We start from the raw sequence: 24,191 nt of genomic DNA, 5'->3' as shown, positions 1-24,191 counted from the left end.
TCTTTTATATAGAGTATTTGGGTTTAAAAGAGTAAAAATATAGTGTGTATTATTCATCATAGTAACTGAAGAACACATCAGGGAATTTACATCTTTGAGTATTTGTGAAAAAAGAGTAGACTTTTAGACAAAGTTGCATGTGACCTCTGGCATCTTACCAAACTGTCAGACTTATTATTAGTTCATTGTTAGATTCAGAATTCTTGAACACTGATCAGATATGAAGCTTCCATTTCGTTGTATGCTAGTCAGTTTTATATTCTCAACGTATAAAGAAATTACCTTGCACTGAAATCAAATTGGACATCAGAAAGGTAAGAAATTTTAGTTTTACTTATAGGGCTGATGGTGGGAATCTTTAGGTCATCTGTTGCTGAGAAATTGGTAAGAGACAAGGGCTTCTGAACACTTAATCGGAACTTGTAGATTCCCTAAAATGCTTATAGATAAAAATACATTTAACCCTTTTGCTCTATGTGAGACGCTCTTCTTGATCCTTGATTTATAGAGGTTCCAAATTGATTTATATTTAAGTAGAAATTGCTGTAGATTTGTCTGAGATAAACTAGTATAGTTTTAAGGAGAATTTTAATTGTTTTATTGCAGAATATTTATAAATTAAACCATCTACTCTAAAATTAAGTAACACAAGCAATGGAACATATTTCAGGTAATTTCTCTCTGTCCTGCTTGCACCAGAAAAAAACCTCAATGCTTTATTACTGAAGAACAAATTAGTGCTGATGTTTTAAATTCATGGCATATGAAGAATCCAGTTTTATTATTATTATATATGTTTTTCTTTTGCCCTGTTAAAAAAGGGAAAAGGGCGCCTGGGTGACTCAGTCGTTAAGCGTCTGCCTTCGGCTCGGGTCATGATCCCAGAGTCCTGGGATCGAGTCCCACATCGGGCTCCCTGCTCGGCGGGAAGCCTGCTTCTCTCTCTCCCACTACCTCTGCTTGTGTTCCCCTCTCTCGCTATGCCTCTGTCAAATAAATAAAATCTTTAAAAAAAAAAAAAAAAGAAAAAATTTTGAGTATGCTGAAAAAGGAATTATTTTAAATATGCTTTTTCCTGTAAAGCAATTAGTAAGGTGTAAGTTTGATCTCCTCATACTATAGTAAAATAGAGCACTGTTGTTGTAAAGTGCAATACTTCATATTTTTTTGCATTTACAGGTGAGCATTTAGTCATTTGAATTTAGTTAGGATGGTGTTGAAATTTTAGTGTCGGGCGCCTGGGTGGCCCAGTTGGTTAAGCGACTGCCTTCGGCTCAGGTCATGATTCTGGAGTGCCTGGATCGAGTCCCGCATCGGGCTCCCTGCTCGGCGGGGAGCCTGCTTCTCCCTCTGACCCTCCCCCCTCTCATGTGCTTGCTCTCTCTCATTCTCTCTCTCTCAAATAAATAAATAAAATCTTTAAAAAAAAAATTTTTTAGTGTCCACTGAAATTGTAATATTTTATTATGTATTTTTATGAGTATATGAGTCAGTGACAGAATTGTTATTTAAATGGGACTATAGTTTGCACATAGCCCATTTCAAGAAAATGGTCATCATATGCAGATGTTTGAGCTCACGGGATCTCATCAGTTGATTCTGATATTTTATTTTTTAATTAAGCTTTAAATCTATAATACATAAACACTTGAATTGCTTCAGACTCTTTTTATTTGTACACATTTATGTAAATATGTTTTTGTAGCAGTGTTTTAGACTTACCTAGGGAATTGAGCAGGTTCCCATTTCCCCTCCCCAGCACCTACGTATCATTATTCAGATAGCTTAGATCACATTCTCTTGATCCCTGTCAAATAGTCGGAGTATGGAATTTTGGAGTTACTGCATTTGAAATTCTTCAGCTCAAATCACTGAGGGCTCCATTTTAGTCTTATTATTTTGCTTCATTTTTAATATCTTTTAGCGACAGTGATGAGGAGAAGAAGGCAAGAAGAGGCAGATCTCCCAAAGGTGAATTCAAAGATGAAGAGGAGACCGTGACGACAAAGCACATCCACATCACACAGGCCACAGAGACCACCACAACCAGACACAAGCGCACCGCAAACCCTTCCAAAGCCATCGATCTTGGGGCAGCAGCACATTACACAGGGGACAAAGCAAGTCCAGATCAGGGTGCTTCCACTCCTGCACCTCAGTCTGCACTTAAGGTGGGGGAGGCATGAGTCTACACACCACGCGCGGTTTTATTCTTACAGATCACTTCTAGAATTACTGCAGGAGGCTTGGGCTTTCCTAGGCAGTCATGTTAATTATAGATCGTCTGACCCGTATTACTCAGAGTCATTGATAATAAGGAATCTCTTTGGGGGAGGAAACCTGCAATTGCTGCATGGTTGTGTATGCGCTTTCTATGAAAGTAGAAGTGACACTTGGGGTTCGTTTAGGAACAGTGGCGGATCAGAGTGTAGTGCATTTGTTTCTTTCTGGACACCATCACTGGTTGTCAAACACAGTGAGATTCACTAAGGAAAACAAGATTATTTAGAAGTTGTAAGAATTGACAGAAGAGGACCAACTAGATACATAGGGGAAACAGTCTCATTTTTATATAGAGATGTTGCCTATGAAGGGAGGCTTATTTGCCTCACTACTGATCAGTAGCAGCACTGCCTTCTTCATTTGTTTTTTATTCACCCACAGAAATGAAATCCACCTACTAGATACCTGGCCACAAGCTAGTGTTTTGTCAGTCTCCCCTACTAGTGTTTACCCAGCTTGTGTCTTTGCATCAGAAGTAGCAAAAAGCTAGGGAAAACATTTTTCTAATGTATCCTGCAGATTGTAGTTAACCCTAAAAATAAAGCTAGTCATACTTAGTGGCAAGAACAGGTTCTCTGTCAAGTTTTGCCAAATATCTTCTGTGTATAATTGCACCCATCTTGTTAGTTTTGATGAAAACCTCAATTAAAACTCAACTTTAATTGTAGTTAAAGAGGGGAAATGGCTTTGTTAGTTCTTTGTGGTCTTCGATTTCCCCTGCTATACATATAGTGAGCTTACTGACGGCTGTGCAGGATCTGGTAGATAGTCATCATTAAAACCTGAATACATATGGCTGTTAAAAGGAGAATTCGTGTCAGGTTGCACAAGGAAAATCATCCAAACTGTGTAACTTTTTTTAACAATAAGTTAAAATTTTTGTATGTTAAAAGATTTTAAATAGCAGTTTGAAATACAGCCTAAATACATGTCACTCTGCCATAAATATTTTACATTGATAGTGTAAGCTTTGTGATTTTTTTTTTTTTAAACTACAAAAATAATGTCTAGAAGGCCAGAGTTTTTGGAAAGTTCCTCAACTGCTTGGATCTCTTTCAATCGCAAAGCCTTTTTGAACCAGCATATAGTATTTTAATCTTCAAGGCTCAAATTAACATGCCTAGGAACTTACAGTGTTTCCCTGTTGCCTAGCAATTCGTTCTAATTATCATATATGTATTGAACATATAGGACATTTGCATCAAGGTACTTAGGACTATAGGGAAGAGAAAAATCATAAGCTCCAGCCCACATTTTAGTTTGGGAACTAAATGTGAAGCAGTTAGATGTGAAGTTATATCATACAACATAGAATGACTTGTGTGGTATACAAATAGTAATCAAAGAATCCTCAAATCATAAAATCATAGAATTTTAGAGCTGGTTAGGATCTTGGTCTCTAATCCAGTGGATCTCAGACCTTCTTATGCTTTGGAATTCTCAAGGGAGCTTTGTCAGCCTATATAGGCCAAGATCCCACCCTGGGCAGGTGTGACTCAGTGTTGTGATGGGCTGGGGCATAAGTATTTTTTAGTTCTTCTCAAATGATTCTGATATACAGCATTAAGATTTGAGTGGGAACTGGAAGGTATGTTTTCCAGAGTGAAATGCAGTAGGAAAAGAAATGAGTTAGGGAAAACAGTGTAGATGATGTTAGGGATTTTATAGTGCTAGGGATAGAATTACTTAAAAATAACTATCTCTGCATAAGACTTCAAGGTCACTGCTCTTTCTTCAGAAAACTAAATGTACCCTTATTAAGATGTTACGGGTATTTGTGTCTAAGTTGAGAATCAGAGATGACTAGAGCAGGTTTAAGAAAATAGTAGAAATTTGTTTTCTAAGCTTATTTAAGGTTCTGTGTGTGTTTTCAGACTTCAGTGCCTAGCAGCAAGTCATCTGGTGACCTTGTTGATCTGTTTGATAGCACCAGCCAATCGACAGGTAAGCTTCCACATTGGCTTTTTTCTTTTCAGTAACCTTGATTTCAGATTAATTTTTCAAAATGCCAAATAAAGGATAGAATGAAAAATTTTTTTGCATTGGATTTATTTTTAATGTGAAATTAAGTGACCCTTGAGCATTATTTGGGAAAAATTGTTTAATTGCCTAAAGTAAAGAAGAGTGCTTAAATATTTGACCAATAATTCAATAGTATCTCTGTCTCTCCTTAATTTCTTAGTGCTGAATGGGGTCCCTTGCTTTCTCTATAAACAAAATGTACTGCTCTGCCCATTTTACTGTCTTTCCTTAAGTCTTAATTCTGGCTCTCAACATCAGCTATAGTAGAATTCATTTAAACTTTTTACTCAATTATTTAACAAGTGTTTATTGAACCAGACACTGGTCTGCGTGCTTGAGGTATAATGCTTAGTGAAACAAAGTTCTTGCCCTCATGGGAAGGTCGGTCAGGTGGAAGAAGTAATCTTTAATCAAAGAGTCACATATGAAAGTACGTAACCACCTATCTGACATATTTTAAGGAGGCCATAGCAAAACAGTAGTCTCTTTACCAAGATTCTCATAGAGATAGGATTAATTATTTCTTCAGTTAGATTTTCAGTATATGCCAGATTTAATTGAGTAATTCCCTATATATTGTTTTCAAGAAAATTGGCATTTGAGGTTGCATTTGATGATTATGGAGTTCTAATAAAGTCCTGTGCTACAAGTCAAAACAGCTTAAGAAATACAACTTCTGTTTAAAGATGACCTTTCCCAACCTGTTTAAAGTTTATTTCACATTAAAACGTAGATGATAAGACTGGTGTATAAGTAATGTACAAAGTAAATCTATTGTTCCTCAATGTGTATAGTGATTTTTCAAAAGTGAATTGTTTTAAAATTTATGTTAGTGCTTAAATGGAAGCCTGTGATTTTCATTGATAGTTTAGTACATGTAATTAATAGAAAGTCTTCTGTTATTTTCTTCTTCTCCTTGCCCACTATCATAAAATTCTTGGACTGGGATTGAACTTCATGGGGCATCTGGTTCAACCAGTTTCTGAGCTTCTTCAGTTCTTGTTCCCTTTTTTCTATAACTCTTAACTGTTCCTAAAATTATTCTGTAAACTCTATTGAACTGTCATGCCCAAGGTTACAAACAACTACATTAGTTTAACAATTTATGGTGGTGTCTTTTTGTATGTTTAAAATCTTAGCTGTAGGAGCGCCTGGGTGGCTCAGTCGTTAAGCGTCTGCCTTTGGCTCAGGTCATGATCCCAGGGTCCAGGGATCGAGCCCCGCATCAGGCTCCCTGCTCCGTGGGAAGCCTGCTTCTCCCTCTCCCACTCCCCCTGCTTGTGTTCCCTCTCTCATTGTCTCTCTCTGTCAAATAAATAAATAAAATCTTTTAAAAATAAAAAAATAAAAATAAATAAAATAAAATCTTAGCTGTAGAGGCATCTGGATGGCCCAGTCGGTGGTTAAGCATCTGCCTTCGGCTCAGGTCATGCTCTGTGGGTCCTGGGATTAAGCCCCACATCAATCCCTGCGGAGCAGGGAGCCCGCTTCTCCCTCTCCCTCTACTGCTGCTCTCCCTGGTTGTGCTCTCTCTCTCTCTCTGTCAAATAAATCTTTAAAAAATAAATAAATAAAAATAAAATCTTAACTGTAGTATTAACAGTTAGTGTGTAGTCATATAATACAGACATAGTGTCACAGAATTTCAACTATTTTGGACTTCCTGGCATGAAATATTAAGGAGCCCCTTTCATGCATCTGTGGAAAAGTTTTAATGGAGCAATCAGAGAAGAATTAACTAGGAAGGTCAGATGAGTGATGTAACTTTTTTCTTCAGTGATGCCAAGATTGCTTTGAACAGAGAGAATTATTAAATAACCAACATGCTTCCTTTGCTTGGCAAGAAACCGTTGAGTGCTTTTTCTTCAGTGCAGACAGTTAGATTGACTAATTAAATAGAAATAGCAATTAATATTAATACAGTAATTGAGACAAAGTCTGAATGAAATCTGAGAAGTTTCTTGCCTTAATATTTGTTTTATCATATTCTCTAAAAACAAACTGAATATGGGTCTACATCAGAATTATTTTTTAAAGTTCTCTTCTGTTTGAAACAGTATGCTTACCCAGTTTGTGTAAAATCCCCTCTAGTCATGACATAAATTTGTTACCCCAAATCTCTATTTAAATACTTTAGTAAGGTATTTTAAATTGACTTGAGCAGTGGAAAAACTATTGGATATTAAATCTCCAGCATCTACACATGAAAAAGTCTAAGAATCTACCATATTAAGCATTGCTATTTGGCATACCATTTGGGTGTCATTTACCAGATGTGCCTATACTTAAAATATCACCATCATGCAAGTAATATGGGCATAAACTGTAAACCTAAGCAGATAAGGCAGCCTCTGTAACTCTCACCAGATAAATACCTCCTCTGAGAATATGCTCAGATTTTCTTTTTTTTTTTTTTTTTTAATATGTTACAACATCCTTTTGTTAACATCTTCAAAAGTATGTGTGGCAAAATCATTGGAGAATATCTACCAAGTTTTAAAATATACATGTGAAACCCATTCATCAAGAATCCATCACCACTATGGTGATGTTCTTTTAAAATCTGCACTATAAGGATATTTTGGTAGCTTTTACATATAGTACATTTCTAAGTAAATATTCTTAAAAAGAATTAATTTTACAGTATTTGGAAAAGAGGCCAGTTAAAACTAGAATGCCAAAAACATCCCATTTCATTTCTTTACCGTATCTCACCTTTGTAAAAGGCCACATTGTCTCCTTTGTCCCTTTCTAATTAAGGAATTTAGGTCTTGACTGACATACTATTCCATAAGTTATCTCTAGTACAATAAATGAGGTTGAAGAGAAAATACACTTTAGTCAGTACAAATAGAGGGCCATTACGTGACTTGCAATATGTTTTGAATTCTTTTTTTTTTTAGTTTAAAAATTGTTTTAAAGATTAAGGTATGTCAAATCCAAAATGTTGATTACATTTGTATTTGAACCTGTTGCCTTGTACCCAGTAATCACAAAAATTAGTTGAGGATATTTACATGAATATGAACCACATTCTTACATATTCAGTATACTGACTTCTATGTTAGAATTTCCATGGGGTTGTCTCTAATTTAAGCCAAGTTTACTAAAAATAAAATTTTTTAACATATTCTCTTCACTAAAGTCATGCATGCTCATTTTAGAAATTTGACGGAAAACAAGTGATTCACCATGACTTGGATGCACAATAATTTGAGTGAATACTCTTTTTTTAAGTACACTTTCTATATATTCAGTCAATATATTAAACATTTATTACATGGCAGATCTTTTTCAGGCTTTTGATAAGGCTTTTATTTTTCTGTGAACTGCTTTTCACCCAAGTTCTCATGACCGTTTCCCTATGATCGTTGGTATTCTTTTACAGACTTGTAATTGCTTTATATCTTAACATTGTAGGATATGCTGTAATTTCTTTAACCAAATAGTCTCTTATTTGGGGGGTATTAGGTTTTGTTTTGTTTTTTTCCGAATTTTTCTCTATTACAGTAGTGGAGTAGCATCTTTCAAAACCATCCAGTTTGGTAAGGAGAAAATAGTATTTCATTTTATTTTGCATTCGTTTGATGCCTGAGTTTGAATACTTTTCATGTTCTTATAGGCCAATTGTAACTTATCTTTTCATGTTCCTTTGTCCATTTCTTTTAGTGGGGGAAAATTTTTATCCTTAGTGTTTTATATATAAACTTCACGTATGTATGTATTATATATTAATCTTTGTCATACGTTTATTTTTTTTGCATTGTCAGTTCTTTTATATTTACTAGAATTATTGCACAAGTTTTTTATAAGGTAATCTAGATTAAATTCTTTGTTGAAGAAAATTTTCATTTGAAGTTTAAGCACTGTCAGTTCAGCTATATTTTTCCTGTTCACAGTATTGCTTTGGAAAATACATGTTCCCAGCTGGTGATTGTAAATAACCTCCTTGCTATTCTGAAAAGGCAGATGGAAATGGTTCATTTATAATGACAGTTCTCATGTGGGAATCTTGAAGGATAGCTCTTGTGAAATTTAGCAATCTTCCACATGCAGCAATTTTTGGTACACTCTTTTATTTAAATTCCCTTAGATTGAAGTTATCTGGGAAAATGCTTCAGTATAGAAAATTTCTGTTGAATTTAAGGCATTGGGATGAGTAACATCACACATATATCTCTCCTCCTAGGAGAGAGAAACTTTTCCTAAAAGAAATAAAGAGATTTTAAATTACTGAGATAGTTTGAGACCGTTTTCAAAGATCATATTGTATAAAACCCAAGGAGAAGCATAATCTGTGGCACCTCAAAAGATTAGAGAAAACTTAAGTCCTTTTCAAGAAAAGGTGGCTTCTATTTGTAAAATATCATGTGTGTTTCCATTCTTTACTTGCAATATTCTTAAATTGGTTATGTTGAAATCAAACTCCCTATAGTATGGGTGGAGAGGTATAATATTTGCTGTAGATAAGTTATGAATACAATATAACTTCAGTTCAGATGTGAGAAGGTAAAGCAATGGAGTAACAAAGTAGGTAATTATCCGAAATACTAAATCAGGATATGACAAAAGTAAAATATCTTATCCTGTTTGAAGTTATGATCCTGTAGTATTCAAGTGCCTTTTTCTACATCATGCACTTTCTTTGTAGCCCAGACTGGATATGATTTGAAAACCCCTAACTTGTTTAGCATAATAAATTACATATCGATGTCTATTCACTGCTGGATGAAGCAAATTAAAATAATCCCCAATTTCCAAATCCCTTAATGTTCTAGCAAATGATTAACTGTCATTCTGTTACCTAACAGTATACTTTGATCAATATTTTTAACATGAAGGAAAAATACAGAAGACAAATTTATGAATATAAAGCAGCAACTGTTTGCAACATTCATGTCCCTGCTAGTTTTTATTAATATATGTGCCTGTTTATATAGTTTAAAAATATAGCTCATTGATCTCTTATGCCCCTCACCACATTTTTTCATGATTTTGTATCTTTAAAGAAGAGAAAAATAAATCACTGTGATGTTATTCTTTGGATAAAGTGAAAGTAGCCAGATGAACTGTAGTGTTGGTAGGAATTGAGAACCTTGGCCTTGGTGGGAGTTAGTTCATGGTGAGTGAGGATATATGTGAATATATGCATCTGTAATGAGGTAAAGAAATGAGAAATTTGTTATGCTTGCTGATAGTTGACTATAGTAAATGTGCATTAAAAAGAAATACCAAGTACACATGTATCAGAAACTGATTTGTTCCTTTTATTACTGCTGGCCATTTATTAAGAAGGGAAGATGGTTCTAGTTTAATTAACCCAGTTGAGTGTAGCAGATGGGGCAGAATGTCTTGCAGCGATAAGACAATTCAGAAATGGCACCAGATGTTGGAATCTGTCCCTGGTGGTATTTGAGTGCAGCCCAGATGTTCCAGTCCCACCTGGCTAGTTTCTAAGCACTGCAGGCTAAGCAGCTGTGATGTAACCTATATAATGTTCGCATAACACTAAAAGCACCATAATTGAACTGCTGCTCTAAACTTCTAAGGTTGTGACTCTTAAGAGGTGAAATCCTTAAGGACAAAGAAAAATAAGGACAGCTATTTAAGGTTTTAGATCCTTTGGCTATTGCTGTATTGTTGATAACTGAATTGGACAGAAATGGAATATTAAAATTTAGTATAATATTGTTCAAATTGTAGGTAAAAGTAAATATTCTCATCCATGTAGTGTTTACAAATAAAAATTTGTATGAGAATGTGCTTTTACAAAAGCGCACAGAGATTGATTTGCAGCCTTTGGATCTCACCTCTTTAAAAACACCAATCTAGAAGTAGCAAAAACCTGTTATTTTTTCATGTATTAAAAATGTAAGTATCTGCCTGTTTCATGGAGTAGACAATAGAAAACAAGTAGTCCACCAAAATCATTGCATTCATTTTTTCCCTATGTAGCTATTAAAACTGATGTTTATGCAAATCAACCTCAAAAATTTTTCCCTTTTATTTAAAAAAAACTTCAAACCTATAGAAAATTTGCCATATTTTTTTTTAATTTTTTTTAAAGATTTTATTTATTTATTTGACAGAGACATAGCGAGAGAGGGGAACACAAGCAGAGGTAGTGGGAGAGGGAGAAGCAGGCTTCCCACAGAGCAGGGAGCCCGATGTGGGGCTCGATCCCAGGACCCTGTGATCATGACCTGAGCCGAAGGCAGACGCTTAACGACAGCCACCCAGGCACCCCAGAAAATTTGCCACATTTTCTTTCTTTCTTTTTTTTTTTTTTTTTTAAGATTTTACTTATTTATTTGAGAGAGAGAGAATGAGAGACAGAGAGCAGGAGAGGGAGAAGCAGACTCCCTGCCGAGCTGGGAGCCCGATGCGGGACTCGATCCCGGGACTCCAGGATCATGACCTGAGCCGAAGGCAGTCACTTAACCAACTGAGCCACCCAGGCGCCCTTGCCACATTTTCTTCATCTCTCTCTCTCTAGATCGTTTTTGTTGTTCGTTTACTGTGTACCATTTGTTTATTGTGTACCATTTGAGAGAAAATTGGAAATACCAGGACATTTTGCCCACAAAATACTTAAGCATGTATCTTCTTAAAACAGGGACATTCTCCTTTATAATCACAATATAATTATCATACCGGGTATATTTAACACTTAAACAGTATTGTCTAATATATAGACCGTTTTCAGATTTCCCTGATGTCTCAATTACGTCATTTCAGAATAGCACTTTTTAAAAAAATCCAGAATCCAATCAAGGATCATGCATTTCATTTACTTGTCATGTTTCTTTAGGCTCCTTTAATCTGTAGCAGTTCCAGTCTTCTTTGTCTTTTATGATGTTGACATTTTCTGAAGAGTCTTGAGAGTTGTTTTGCAAAATGTCCCTCAATTTGTAATTTGTCTGATTCATTCCTCATGATTACATTCAGGTTAAATATTTTTGGCTGGAATTCTTAACACGGGTGATGATTTCCTTTTCAGTCCCTTGCCATTAAAGGGCCCACGAATACTGTTTTGTCTGATTATTAGTGGCATTAAATTTGATCAGTTGTTTAGGTTGATATCCATTCAGTTTCTCCATTGTAAAAGTAGCTTCATTCCTTTGTATTTACTAAGTAATCTGTGGGGTGATGTTTGGTGATTATGTGAATATCTTACTCCCTAGCAACCTTTGACCCAGGTTTTAGCATCCACCGAAGATTCTTATAAAGAGCATAATCGACTGGATAAAAACCACAGGTCCACACTGTGTTCAGGCAGTGTAAGTGAGGGATAACTTAACCACAAGTGTAGTGTCAATTACTTACAAGATAAAGCACTGAGGAATGTAAGAGTTTGTGGTAGCTTAAAAGGAACATGGGACATGAAAACCTAGATCAACAAACTAGCTTCTGTGATGGGTCTGGAGTCTCTGATATTAGGTAATTTTTAAGTGTGGTGCTAAAATGGCTTCCTGAAATTGCTATCTGTTGTTCTGTGGTTTTAACAGTTTAACTTTTCTTCATGCTTAATTTCTAGGAGGATCAGCTGATTTATTTGGAGGATTTGCTGACTTTGGCTCAGCTGCTGCATCAGGCAATTTCCCTTCCCAAGGTATGATACAATTTGATTGGCCAGAAATCTAGGGGCAGTGAAAAGGTTATCAAGACCAAACAATTCCCTTCTCTACCAAATAAGCTTCTTTTTGGTGTTTTACTCCTTGTAGTATTTATAATTCCTAAATCCTAAAGAATTTATTCACAAAGGTATTTTATTGGGTCAGTGTCTTAAATATGCCAAATAAATTAATTTAGTTGCAAACTGCTCAGGCAGGCACACCTAAATAAAATTGCCCTTTTTATAAGTGACTCTTGTTTAGCTTTTTTTGGGGGGGTGGGGAGGGGGGGAACAGCATGGTGGGTAGTGTGAATAAGTATAATTTCAATTTAACAGGAAGAATATTATGGTTTATGTTTAGCTTATATGATCCCAAGGACATTGGGATTGGGCAGACTATCTTAATAAAATTCATTTCTTTGTAATTTAGATATATATTAAGAGCATTTCTATAAAAGATTACTGAACTTCATTTTGACACATCCTTAAATAGTGAGCAGTTGAACTTAAGGCAAAACTTGCCTCCATGTTAGATTAGAAATTTTAAAATGCCCTCGATTTATTATGGTGATCATTTTGCAGTATATTATAGATACCAAATCTTTATGTTATGTACTTGGAACTAACAATATAGGTTTAAACATCAAGGATTGAGGTGAAGCATTTGTCTTTTTTTCCCTTTCTTTATGAATATTTTTACCTTACTGCCTTTGCCATCTAGTATGGTAGCTGTTTAACTTTGGGAAAGCTGGTGACATCCAACTTTCTAAAATCAGGAACACCATTTGACATGGTTCTTTATAAGGATATAAAGTAATGTCTATAGAAGTGTATAGAATAGGGACTAGGTTTGTTATTAAGTGTCCTTTCTTTAAGTTGTAAAGGAGTTGGCTGTAGTATTTTTTGGTATAAATCTTGTCACTCTGAAGTTTGAGAGATAATATGAAAATTTAGTTACAAATTTCAAACATGAGGTGAGGCAGGGAGAAAAGGTATAATTTAGCTGAATTAATCTTACTCATTTCAAGTAGAATTATTGCCATTAGACTAATTGAATTAAAATTTATATTTAGTAATGTCTGATTTAGTTTTGTGAGGATTTAGGAAGAAAGATACATAGGCTTTAATCATCTGGGGTTATTTTGATAACCTGCTTGTATAAATTCTGAGTATTTCCCAAAAACCAAAATTGTGGAGTGATTAGCTTCATCTTAGAAGTGTGGTTATGTCTTCTAAGGGTTAATACCTTCCTTTAGGGAGATCAAGTGGCAGATAAACATTGCCCTAATTTTACAGACTGCCTGTGTAATTCTGAGTTTTTATGTATATAAAGTTGCCTACTATAAATAATTCGAATATCTTAATGTTGCTAAGTGATACATCTCTTCATCTGTATGCATGTGATTAATATAACCTGATCACCATTACACAAGGGGCTGAAACTGTTGCAACTATGATTAATCATTTCTGAACAATATATGCCCCACTAGAAATCTCTTCCTCCTATGATGAATCAGCTCAGATAAAGTTTTCAGATGGGGCAACACATATTGCCCCAGTTTCCATTCTTACTCTGTTTTATAGATCAAGCATATAGGAAATCAGCATAAAGTTTACCTTTATCCTTCAGGTCTTTCTTAAATTAGTTTAAATTGTTTAATATATAGAACTAATTGTAAAACTCTTAAATCAGTCTTTTTTGTAAAGATAAAAGACATATTTTAGTAAAACCCTGAGGTAATAAATATTAGCTCAGTTCTTGTATTAAATTGTTGGTAGAGCGTGGGTTTTCTAAGTGAATTATTTTCTTTCGAAGAGGCTCACATTTTAATATGGTAATAGAGAAATATGATTTTAAAGACTTAATGTTATTGTTCCTTTAAATATTTAGCATAATGAGACATAGTATTGGAGTGGTTGGTTACCTTTTAGGATAGACAAAATGTATTTCCAAGTTGTAAGTGAACATGAAGTACAAAGAGATGGTGTTAATTAACTTAGAAATATATACTGTTCTCTTTCAGATGACAGTTTATGTGTAGCTCTTTATTCACCTTTGCTTTTTCAACTTCCATTAATTCATATTTATCTATTTGTCCCTTTCTCAAAGAAAGGTTTATTAGAGTCATGCATAATCTATTTAAATAATTTTTTTTATTATCAATTGCCTTTATATTTATTGTGTTCCAAATAGTATGTACACAGAATTTTAGAAGCTTGACCTACATAGTTTTATGGCCTACCTAAAGGAAAGAGAATGTGATGTGTTTGGTTCTCCCCTGCGTTTTCACAATTAATCCATAGTAACAAGAATAAACCCTAAATGCACTTACATATTAAATTAATCCTCACACAAAAAAATATTTAATCTTCACAACTTAGATTTTTTAAAAAGTGAGACACAGAGAGGGTTATGTAGTTTTCCCAGGGTCACTCATCTAGTAAGGTACAAAAACCATGCTCTTAAACACTATAGTCCATTAATTAACCTATTATCAATTTTTATATAATGCATTAAATCTTAAACTTGTTATAATTATCTTTGAATGTAATGATAAGTGTTCCCCCCTTTTTTTTAATATTAGCATTGAGTTCCCTTCTATACCCCGCTTTTTATTTAAATAAAAAAATTGAACAGTCCAATTTGAAGCAAGCACTATACTAAGGTTATATATACCATGGCTATCTACAGCCCTTGTGTTGTCAATGAAAGCATGGCCAAAAGGGTAAGAACTTCTTACAGAAATTTACTAAGCCTACTCTTAATTTTACTGAATTTTTCTTTTCCATGCTTTTCTGTTTTCTTTATGAATTTTATCTCATGAATTTGGGATTTTATTTACATGAGACCATATAAATCATAGTTTGATTTCTTTTTAAACCTTTCCAAATAATGAGTGGGTGAAATGAATTGAATTTTCTGATTTTATTGAGTGTCTCCTCACTTGAGGATTCTCGATCTCCCAACAAAAAGTTTAACCAGTTAAGTTTTCTTGCTCTTCAGGGTCTTAGGCTAATTCATATTTGTTTAGCTGGCAGTATATTTGATGATATGCAAACTTAGGATGAAGGAAAGTTTTGATTGTAATTTCTGTGTATCACCTCAGACCTGCTAAGAGGTGGATTTTACTTTATATGTGAATTTTTTTTTCCTTTGCCACCTACTTAACATTTGTGGAATATTCATGAGAAAAATAATGTCCAGATGGAGATGGTACCTGCAGATGTTAATCTGGATGGACACAGATCAGCTCTAATTTGTTTCATTTCATTCATTGTTATTTTGTTCTGCACATTTCAGAAAGTTTCTTACCCTCACTGTTCCTTCTTAGTTACAGCAACAAGTGGGAATGGAGACTTTGGTGACTGGAGTGCCTTCAACCAAGCCCCATCAGGCCCTGGTGCCTCCAGTGGTGAGCTCTTTGGCAGTGCCTCACAGCCATCTGTAGAACTTGTCAGTGGCTCACAGCCAGCTGCCTCAAATTCTTCGGACCTATTTGATCTTATGGGCTCGTCCCAGGCAACCATGACATCTTCCCAGAGTATGAATTTCTCTATGATGAGCACTAATACTGTAGGCCTGGGGTTGCCCATGTCAAGATCACAGGTAAGTTGTCTGCCTCCCTTGGAAACTTCGATTCCTAGTCTTTGAGATTCTGTAATTAATGTAATGGTAGACTATCGTGAGACAGAAAAAAAAAGCCATACACAGTTTTTGCACATTGCATTTATCTTAGACTCTTTCCCCTGGTAGGCCTTTGGGTTCTAGAGAGCAAGGCCTTCTCACCCATCTTGTAGTCCATGCAAAGCCAAGCATGATGCCTTGCACAGAGGAGGCACTTGCTAAAGATTTATTGAATTCATGAACAATTTGGTATTTAGTAGTTTAAAAAGTCTATTTTTAATAAGGAATAGAGATAATTGCTTCACCCTGGCCTATATTCACTTAGTAAAATCTCTGATCCTCAAAAAAATGCCATTGGTTGCAAGGAGTCGTTACCAATATAGAAAATCATTCTCTAAAATGATGAATACTCTTCCCTGTTTTAGGCCTGTTCTACATTATGTAATTTTTATATAGGCTCTTTTGTCAACTCTCATTTTCATAAAGAAAAACAACTAAATGGGAGTTTTTTAGTTCACTTTTTTACAGTTAAATCTAAATTACCTAATACTAAGAATTCACACAAGCTAAAAAAAAAAAAAAAATTCACACAAGCACAGAGTTAGAGTATATCTGTCTGAGTTGTACCAGGAACTTGCTGTTTTCGATTCAAGCAATTCAGAATATTTTTTATGATGCTAATTACTCATTTTAATATGTAGATTCTCCTCTTTTGGGTATTAGGATGGAGGAAGAGAAGAAAGAAGCAGAAAGGTGATGTTCTATATAACAGAAGTTGGACCTAACATTAAGAAAAAGGACATGAAAGGCACACCAGTACCATTAAATTGAACTGTGCACCACTAAACAAGCCCAAACCACTTTATTCTTTTGAGTTTCTTTCATGTGGTCTAAACATAAAGCCAGTCTACTTACTTGCAGTCTTAATTGCAGCTGTGTTGTAATTATTTACATTGGTACATTTTTAATTACTTTTCCTGTTTCTATTCCTTTTCCTTTTTTCTGTCCTTTTCATAGTTATCCTTAGTAACTATGAGGCATCCCTGCTTCTTTCTCCTGAATTTCTCCTATCTCCTGAATTGGTCCACATATATCAAGTTCCACAAATGTTGCTGCTCACTTTAGGCAATAGAAGTGTACACAGAGCAGGAAAATGTCAGAATTTGTGCAGTATAATTTGGTGCTTTGATAGTTTTGCTTTTTATAACATGAGAAATCATATCCTGAATACAACCCATCTTGTAATAATAGATTTCCACTTGTATATTTCCTTAAAGCTATCCTAACCTGAAGTTGGTAGTTGCCATGGGATGGTGGCTTCTACTAGACTTTGGGTGATGGGAGGGTAATTGTTCATATAAATATGTTGGGTTGTTTTTTTTTTTAACCCCAAACATGAGTTGGGATTCAGAGGAACCTTTTGGGGAAGCTAGTGATTCAGCTTAAAGAACTTAGCCTAGAACTTTTGTGGTTCTTTTTGGTTTCAGGAGTTTGTTACTAAGTCTAGTGTATATCTGGAGTTATTGTGATTAAATTGCCATTTGATAACCTTTATAGAGCAAATGCTTAATTTTTAGAGCATTTTTCTATTTTCCAGCCTTTGCAAAGTGTTAGCACAGTGCTGCAGAAGCCTAATCCTCTCTATAATCAGAATACAGATATGGTCCAGAAACCAGTCAGCAAAACCCTGCCCTCTACTTGGTCTGACCCCAGTGTAAACATCAGCCTAGACAACTTACTACCTGGAATGCAGCCTTCCAAACCCCAGCAGCCATCGCTCAATACAATGATTCAACAGCAGAGTAAGTTGCCCCAAGACATCTTGCTTCTTTGTGCACTTGTAATCTTTACCCTTATGCCAGGACTAGTTCAAGCCATGAAATAAGAATACATGATGCAGACCGTACTGAAGGCAACTGTGTGATTGCTTAGGATTTTTTTCCTATTGGGTTACTTTGTATTCATTCTGCTCTTGGCGTGATAACATTGATTGTATTTTGGTGAGTTTGGGGAATCTAATCACTAAAATGAAAATATTTGTTGTAGAAAATGTTTTATATCTAGGTAAATATGACCAGGAAACAAGGATCATCTTAACTCCATAATCCAGGGATAATTACCATTAATATTTCTTTCTGTCTTTTCTAACCATGTTTTTAATACTTGACATTATTCTGTTTATATTGTTTTGTTTCTTGCAGTTGTCATTCTGCATTAAATTAGCATTTTTCCTGTATTTAATATTCTTAGGGAAAAAATGATTTTTTAGATATTTATAGTTATCCATTATATCAGTGTACAGTTTATCGTTGGTTATTTCCGTTGTTTCCAGCTCTTTGCTATTATAAATAACTCCATGATTTTATATAAATATTTGTACTTGTGATTTTTTTCCTTAATGTAATGTTCTAAAAATAGAGTGAATCAAAGAGTATAAAGCTTTTCAAGGCTTTTGATACATAGTAGCTCCTGACAACTCGTTAGGTTGAATTCAACAATAAAGTTCGTCAGAATGATTTTAAAGTGCCTCATGAAAAAAAAAATGAGTGCCTGGGTGGCTCAGTCAGTTAAGCATCTGACTTCGGCTCAGGTCATGATCCCGGGGTCCTGGGATGGAGCCCCACGTTGGTCACCATGCACAGCAGGGAGTCTGCTTCTCCCTCTCCCTCTGACCCCTCCCCTGCTCATGCTCTCGCTCACTCTCTCAGTCTCTCTCAAATGAATAAATAAAATCTTTAAAAAAAATGAAGTAAAGTGCCTCATGTTTTCCCCCAGCCCACTCTTAACTGTTTCTACATCTTTGGGAAACCAGAGTTAACAACCACAGAGTATTGTTCTAGAGCAAATAATGCGAGTTAATTGACTTTTCTTGTAAAACCACTGTAAAGAATTTTATTAGGGCTTACAAGTGTTGATGGTCAGAAGATTGTATTATTATTCTGCTTGTTGAATCTAATGTAAAGTTGTTTGTCTCTTCTGGTAGGTATGCAACAGCCTATGAATGTGATGACCCAAAGTTTTGGAGCTGTGAACCTCAGTTCTCCATCAAATATAATTCCTGTCCGGCCCCAAACTAACCCTTTGATGGGGGGACCCATGCCTATGAGCATGCCCAGTGTGATGACTGGCACCATGGGAATGGCCCCTCTTGGAAGTACTCCAATGATGAACCAGAGCATGATGGGCATGAACATGAACATGGGGATGTCCACTGCTGGGATGGGCCTCACAGGCACAATGGGAATGGGCATGCCTAACTTAGCCATGACTTCTGGAACTGTACAACCCAAGCAAGATGCCTTTGCAAATTTCGCCAACTTTAGCAAATGAGAGATTGTAAAGGAGCAGATTGAATGAAGGATTTTTAATGAAGATAGGTGATGTTGGGATGGAAAATGCTAATCAACTCCCCTTTTATCAATTAATTAAAATAAACCTACATAAAGAACCAAAAAGGCTGTTTTATAAAAGTGAAGTATCTAGTATTTCAGATGGCCAGGCAAGGGCACTTCAGATGAGGCAGTCAAAATCATTTTTCCCAGTGAGAATAGACCACAAGTGGGGTAGTGAGACCTTGAAAGCCTTTATAGATTGAAGAGCCCATTTTAACATCATGATTTGTGGGAAGACTGGAATAGGGCTGAATAAATGTGTTTGAATCTCTAATTTTATACTTTTCTTTTCCTGAGGAACTTGATTTTTCTGTCCCTGAATCGCCTTGTCATAATTGGGTCTGTTCCTTTTACTACCACTCTTGAGTCCATAAATGAAATCATTAAAGTTGGATGATCAGTTTTTTATAAAAATATATATTTTTGTCCAAAAAAGGCATACATATGTGATTATGGCTAAATCAAAGGTAACTGGAATGTATATACTTTTGCTAATGTTCCAGCAACACTGCTATTACTATTATACTATCCAAATTTTTATTGTAACGAAACCTCTTCAAGCAATTGATGATAGCTATGGTACTTTTCCCATATCTTCTGCTATAATTATCCTTTGCAGAACTAGGAAAAATATTTTTTTTCAGGACTGCTCTATGGTTTCCTTTAAAAGAAAAAAAAAAAAAAACCCTCCAGTATTTTTGTTTGTTTTTAGCAGTCATTATTTACAATTTGCAGTGGTTAACTTGGCAAGGCTTCCTTCTGTGTTTATCCCTGTAGCCACCACTTAACCAGTCAGGAACAGTCAAAAGAGAAAAATATTTATTTTTATTTTTTTGGTGTCTTTTCAAAAAATTGAAAAGGTAAAAATTCATTAAAATTTTAAGTTAAATATAAATGTTAGAACTCAACAATGTTGGCTTTTAGATTTTATACAGTATTCGTTTTGTTTTGGTTTTGAGTGTATATAATATGGCATTAGCAATATGGTTCCAATAGAGAGGAGTTAAATATATATTATTAAAGGAGACCTGTAGCAGTCAGAGATTTTATTGATTTAATGGCAAATAAAGGAAATTAATTAAAATGTTTTCATTTTCCTGCTGTAATTCTGCATTAAGCTCACATGAAAATCATGATTCTAGAGTTTGGAATGCAAAATTGTTTCACCCTCAAGCTGGGAATATTTTTAAAAATAAATACTATAATATAGGTATCAAATTATTACTTTCCCACTTTGTGTTGAAATTTTTTTTATTAAATTGACAAAACTTTGTTTCCATTGTATTCATAATGTTCTGTTATACATAACATTAAAATGTTCATTAAAATCAATGTTGAACTGCTTTTTCTTTCATTCTGTTAGACATTTGAGACCGTTTGGGGAAAAAATAATTATAATTTGGGCAAAGTAATTTTTATAAATAATTTAAAATTATTTAATGACTTCTCTATTCTTTCCTCTCAGACTCTACTATTAGGAATTAAAAATGAAGCAGCAAAGATATCCTGACCCGCTCCATTCTTGCTAATGTTCCATCTACAACATTTCTAATTAGGCAGAAATTCATGTACTTCAGCTAAGTGGTAATGAAAAGTGATTCATTTGCTGAATAAGAGATGAGAGAGAGTGTAATTAGCTGACTGTGGTTTTTAATCTTTCAACAATTCAATGTGTTTAAATTAGTTTCAAAGAATAGGAGCTTTCAAGTGTTGTTACTTCAGAGCAATCAAGCCAGGCTCCGGTGGCAGCGTGGAGAAGATCTTCACTGATACTTGAAACGCATAATCTTAAGTGAATTTTTTCATTAAACTGAGAGGTATAGCATCACCTTTTCAAATACATACGATTCTCAGAGGAAATAAATATTTTCTTTCTAAACTTTTGTGTTTAAAAATTCTTTTCTAATAAGATTTATCTGTAAAGCATTTTCCGTACTATGCCTCCTTCCTATATTATGTCTCTGAAGGCAGAAGGGAGCCAGCCCCAGCTCATGTATGATGGCACCTCAACCTACAGTTTGCTATCTTGTCAGTATTTTTGTTTCAGAGCCCCTGAAAGGAAAGAATTGCCTCAGTAAGAAATCCATCCAATGTAATGATTTATTTCTGAAAGGGTTACTAAGGGATACTTCAAAGAAAGGTCTAAATACCCCCAAATATTTTGGAGTTGGCAAGAAATACTCTAAATAGTCTGCTGGGCTCCCTTCTGCCGGTCCTGTACCCCTTCACCTTTTCACCAGCTTCTGCCTACTGTATTTTTTTTTTTAACCTCTCCGATAAAATCTTCAGGAACCACAAATGTTCTCGTATGGAACTTCGGGTGTTTCCCTTTTTTGTTTATAATAAATTGAACGATAGCCATTATGTTGGGTTTGGGGTAGTCAATAAGTTGAGGCCTATAGTTACTTTCTCAAATATTTATGAAGCACATTAGTAAAATAAAGCTAATTGTCCTAAGCACAGAGCACACCCAGTAAGTAGGTTTATGAAGTAAATTGGCTTTGTGTGTCAACTTTCCTGGGAGACAGCATTGCATAGTGGAACGAGCATGGACTTGGAAGCAGATCTACGCCCATTTCAACCATGCACACTATGTGACACTGATCAATTTACCTGACTTCTCTGGGCCCGAATACATCTTTCCTAAAATGAACTTAAAATCTGGAAGTAGTGGATACATAATGATGTGTCAGACCTCCTGGCATGGACATAGCACACTATTTCTCTGCCTCCCATTTTTATTTTTGGTAAACGTGCTTACATACCAAGACTCAGCATCAGTCACTGCTCAACACGTCACATGCACGCCATTTATGCAACAAACCCGCTCCGGTTGTATTCTCAAAAGCCGTGTGTAGTTAAGAAAGCCTTAGAGACTGATACTAAGTTGATTTCTGAGGATTTTCCTATCTGCCTGAGTTTAATTCCAATTTCTTGTAACAGACAAGGAAATTGTAAATGAGCTATTTTGTGAACGTATTGACTCACTTCTACTTAACCACATTAGTGCAGATGTGAGGCAGAAAACTATGAAAGTGGTATGGGATTTGCCACACAAATAACCCTCATTAGAATGTTCCCAGCTTTTAGAAGCAGTAGAGATCTCAATTTTTCTATTGACTTCTGGAGTTTGGTTGACTAAGATCTTCCTATTCTTATATCCAGATAAGCAATCAGATATAAAGACTGGAGAAAAAAAAAAAATCTATCCATGAAAGAGTGTTCGTTGGTTTTTTACTTTTACTCATTATGACTTTAATTCTTGCGTGTCTTCTTCTGTGTGTGGGTGTGTGTATGTGTGTTTCTGCTTAATAACGGCAGCCTTGCTAATGCATTGTTCCTCGCAGGCATAGTAAGTAGGCCCCGGCGCCCCTTCACACTGCACTTGCTTAGCCCAACGGGTGAGGAATCAGCATCCAGCCAGTTCAGACGCTTAGCTTCCCAGGGATTTGGGAGGGATTTGAAAGTCCTGATGGGCAAACATGGGTTTTATTTGTTACTCTTTAAAATAAATGTCATTACTGTAAATAACTGAGTCCTGGACTGTAAAACCCTGCATTTTTTTTTCCATTTGATTTTTTTTAACTGTACATCTTGGAGCTGTGTTCTTTCAGTGCTCCAAACACTCTGCCATTCTATTATGAGTGCTTAGAGTTGGTATATGTAGCAGTTTGGTCTCAGAACCCCCTTTACACCCTAAAAATTGATAGCCCCAGAGAACTTTTATGTTTATGTGGGTCATATCGATATTTACTATATTTGAAATAAAAACTGAGCAACTTTAAAAATACTGATTTTACAGTAACCCCATTACCCATCAAATTATAATTTTTTTTAAGAGAGTATGAGCAGGGGTGGTGGGGGGGGCACGTTGAGGGAGACTGAGAGAGAGAATCTGAAGCAGGCTCCCAAGTGCAGCACGCCTATGCAGGGCTGGATCCCATGACCCTGAGATCATGACCTGAGTTGAAATCAAGAGATGCTTAACCTAAGACTGAGCCACCCAGGCAGCCCTGTCAAATTACAATTTTATAAAAAACGCCCAAAATAAAAATTTGTGAGAAGAGTGGCATTTTTTTTTTTTTACATTTTTGAAAATCTTTTTATTACCTGGCTTAATAGAATACAGCTGAAGTCTCTTATCTGCTTCTGCATTCAGTCCACTGTGCTATGTTGTTTTGGTGGAAATACATGAAAGAAGTCTGGCCTCAGGATGTGAGGTTGGAAAGGGTGGGAACTTGCTCAGGGCTCCCCAGTGGTCCTCAGACCACATTGCTATCTATTGAGAATTAATAGGTAAGATTATTTCATAGTAACTATCCATTTGCTTGATTTATTCTAAGGTGATCTGCTTGAGGTACAAAGAATTCAGTTTTGCTTTTCACTTCAGTCACAGGCAGAATGACTGTCACATGAAATTGCTCTCTGGATACTGAATACTAGAACTTTGTGACATCAGTGCTCAGTTTTCGAGATTATTTCTTCTTATACACAGTGCATATTTCCTAGTCTTTATAATATGAAGAAGTAAATTTCTTACCCATTTGGGGTTTTTTAGAAAAGCTTAGACTGAGCGACTGGGTGTTGAGTGCTTGGTGAGTTGTAAACCTTTCACGTTTCCCTTTCTGTCCTCTGAGAAGGAGTAAGATGGGTCAAACCTGAAGACCTCTGGCTTGTTTGCAAGGGGACCTGGCAACTTTGTATACTGTGTTCTCTGCCAAATATTTCACACAAGCATAAGACTATAGAAATAGCGCATCCACAGTGACAGTGTTCCTTATGAACCTAGATAAATCTGATCCCCCAAACTGAAGGAATCTAGTGAGGTTTTCATCCATTCATGCAATGGTAAGAGCAAGCTCTGTACTGGTTACCTTCGCCTTATATACATCAACTCCCTTCACTCTCATAACCTATAGAACAATGACCTCCCTCTGATCGATACAGAACAGGGATGTCCAGAACTAGTCAAAAGTAGCTTTGAAAAGATTGTTATGCAGAGTGCCCAAAATGGAGACTGTCAATTTTCAGTAACTGATCAGCAAAGTCAGCCTTCAGTAGGTTTGGCAGAGTTTTTGTCACACAAAGAGGAAGGAAATCCTAGGCAGAACTCCCTCTTGGAAGAGCTTCATTTTGGAGATTAGTATAAAATGGGCACAGAATCAACTTCTGTTAATGAAGTGTTGAAAATGTGATCTTTTGTGTCTGGTGAGTCATAAACCGGTTTTATTAAACCGTTTTCTAAAATATTAGG

General features: G+C 35.5%; 1 protein-coding gene across 3 annotated transcripts in view; it reads left to right on the top strand.

Moving 5' to 3' along the window:
- CLINT1 (clathrin interactor 1) overlaps positions 1-20,280 on the top strand; it is a 56,535-nt gene extending 36,255 nt beyond the window's left edge. Inside the window, exons 7-12 of one of the 3 annotated variants that reach the window (XM_035013286.1) lie at positions 1,925-2,171; positions 4,158-4,227; positions 11,843-11,917; positions 15,253-15,527; positions 17,143-17,347; positions 18,529-20,280. In XM_035013286.1, the coding sequence (XP_034869177.1) occupies positions 1,925-2,171; positions 4,158-4,227; positions 11,843-11,917; positions 15,253-15,527; positions 17,143-17,347; positions 18,529-18,875 (1,219 nt within the window). In that variant the 3' untranslated portion in view covers positions 18,876-20,280. The remainder of the gene's footprint in view (positions 1-1,924; positions 2,172-4,157; positions 4,228-11,842; positions 11,918-15,252; positions 15,528-17,142; positions 17,348-18,528) is intronic. The other 2 variants (XM_035013302.1, XM_035013294.1) reach the window with 2 other exon arrangements.
- Positions 20,281-24,191: the final 3,911 nt, after the last annotated feature.

This window comes from Mirounga leonina, unplaced genomic scaffold (genome assembly GCF_011800145.1).
Source record: "Mirounga leonina isolate KUSES-001 unplaced genomic scaffold, KU_Mleo_1.0 Mir_104, whole genome shotgun sequence".
Taxonomy (NCBI): Eukaryota; Metazoa; Chordata; class Mammalia; order Carnivora; family Phocidae; genus Mirounga; species Mirounga leonina.
The sequence above is the reverse complement of the archived record's forward strand: the minus strand, read 5'-3'. Positions and strand labels throughout refer to the sequence as shown.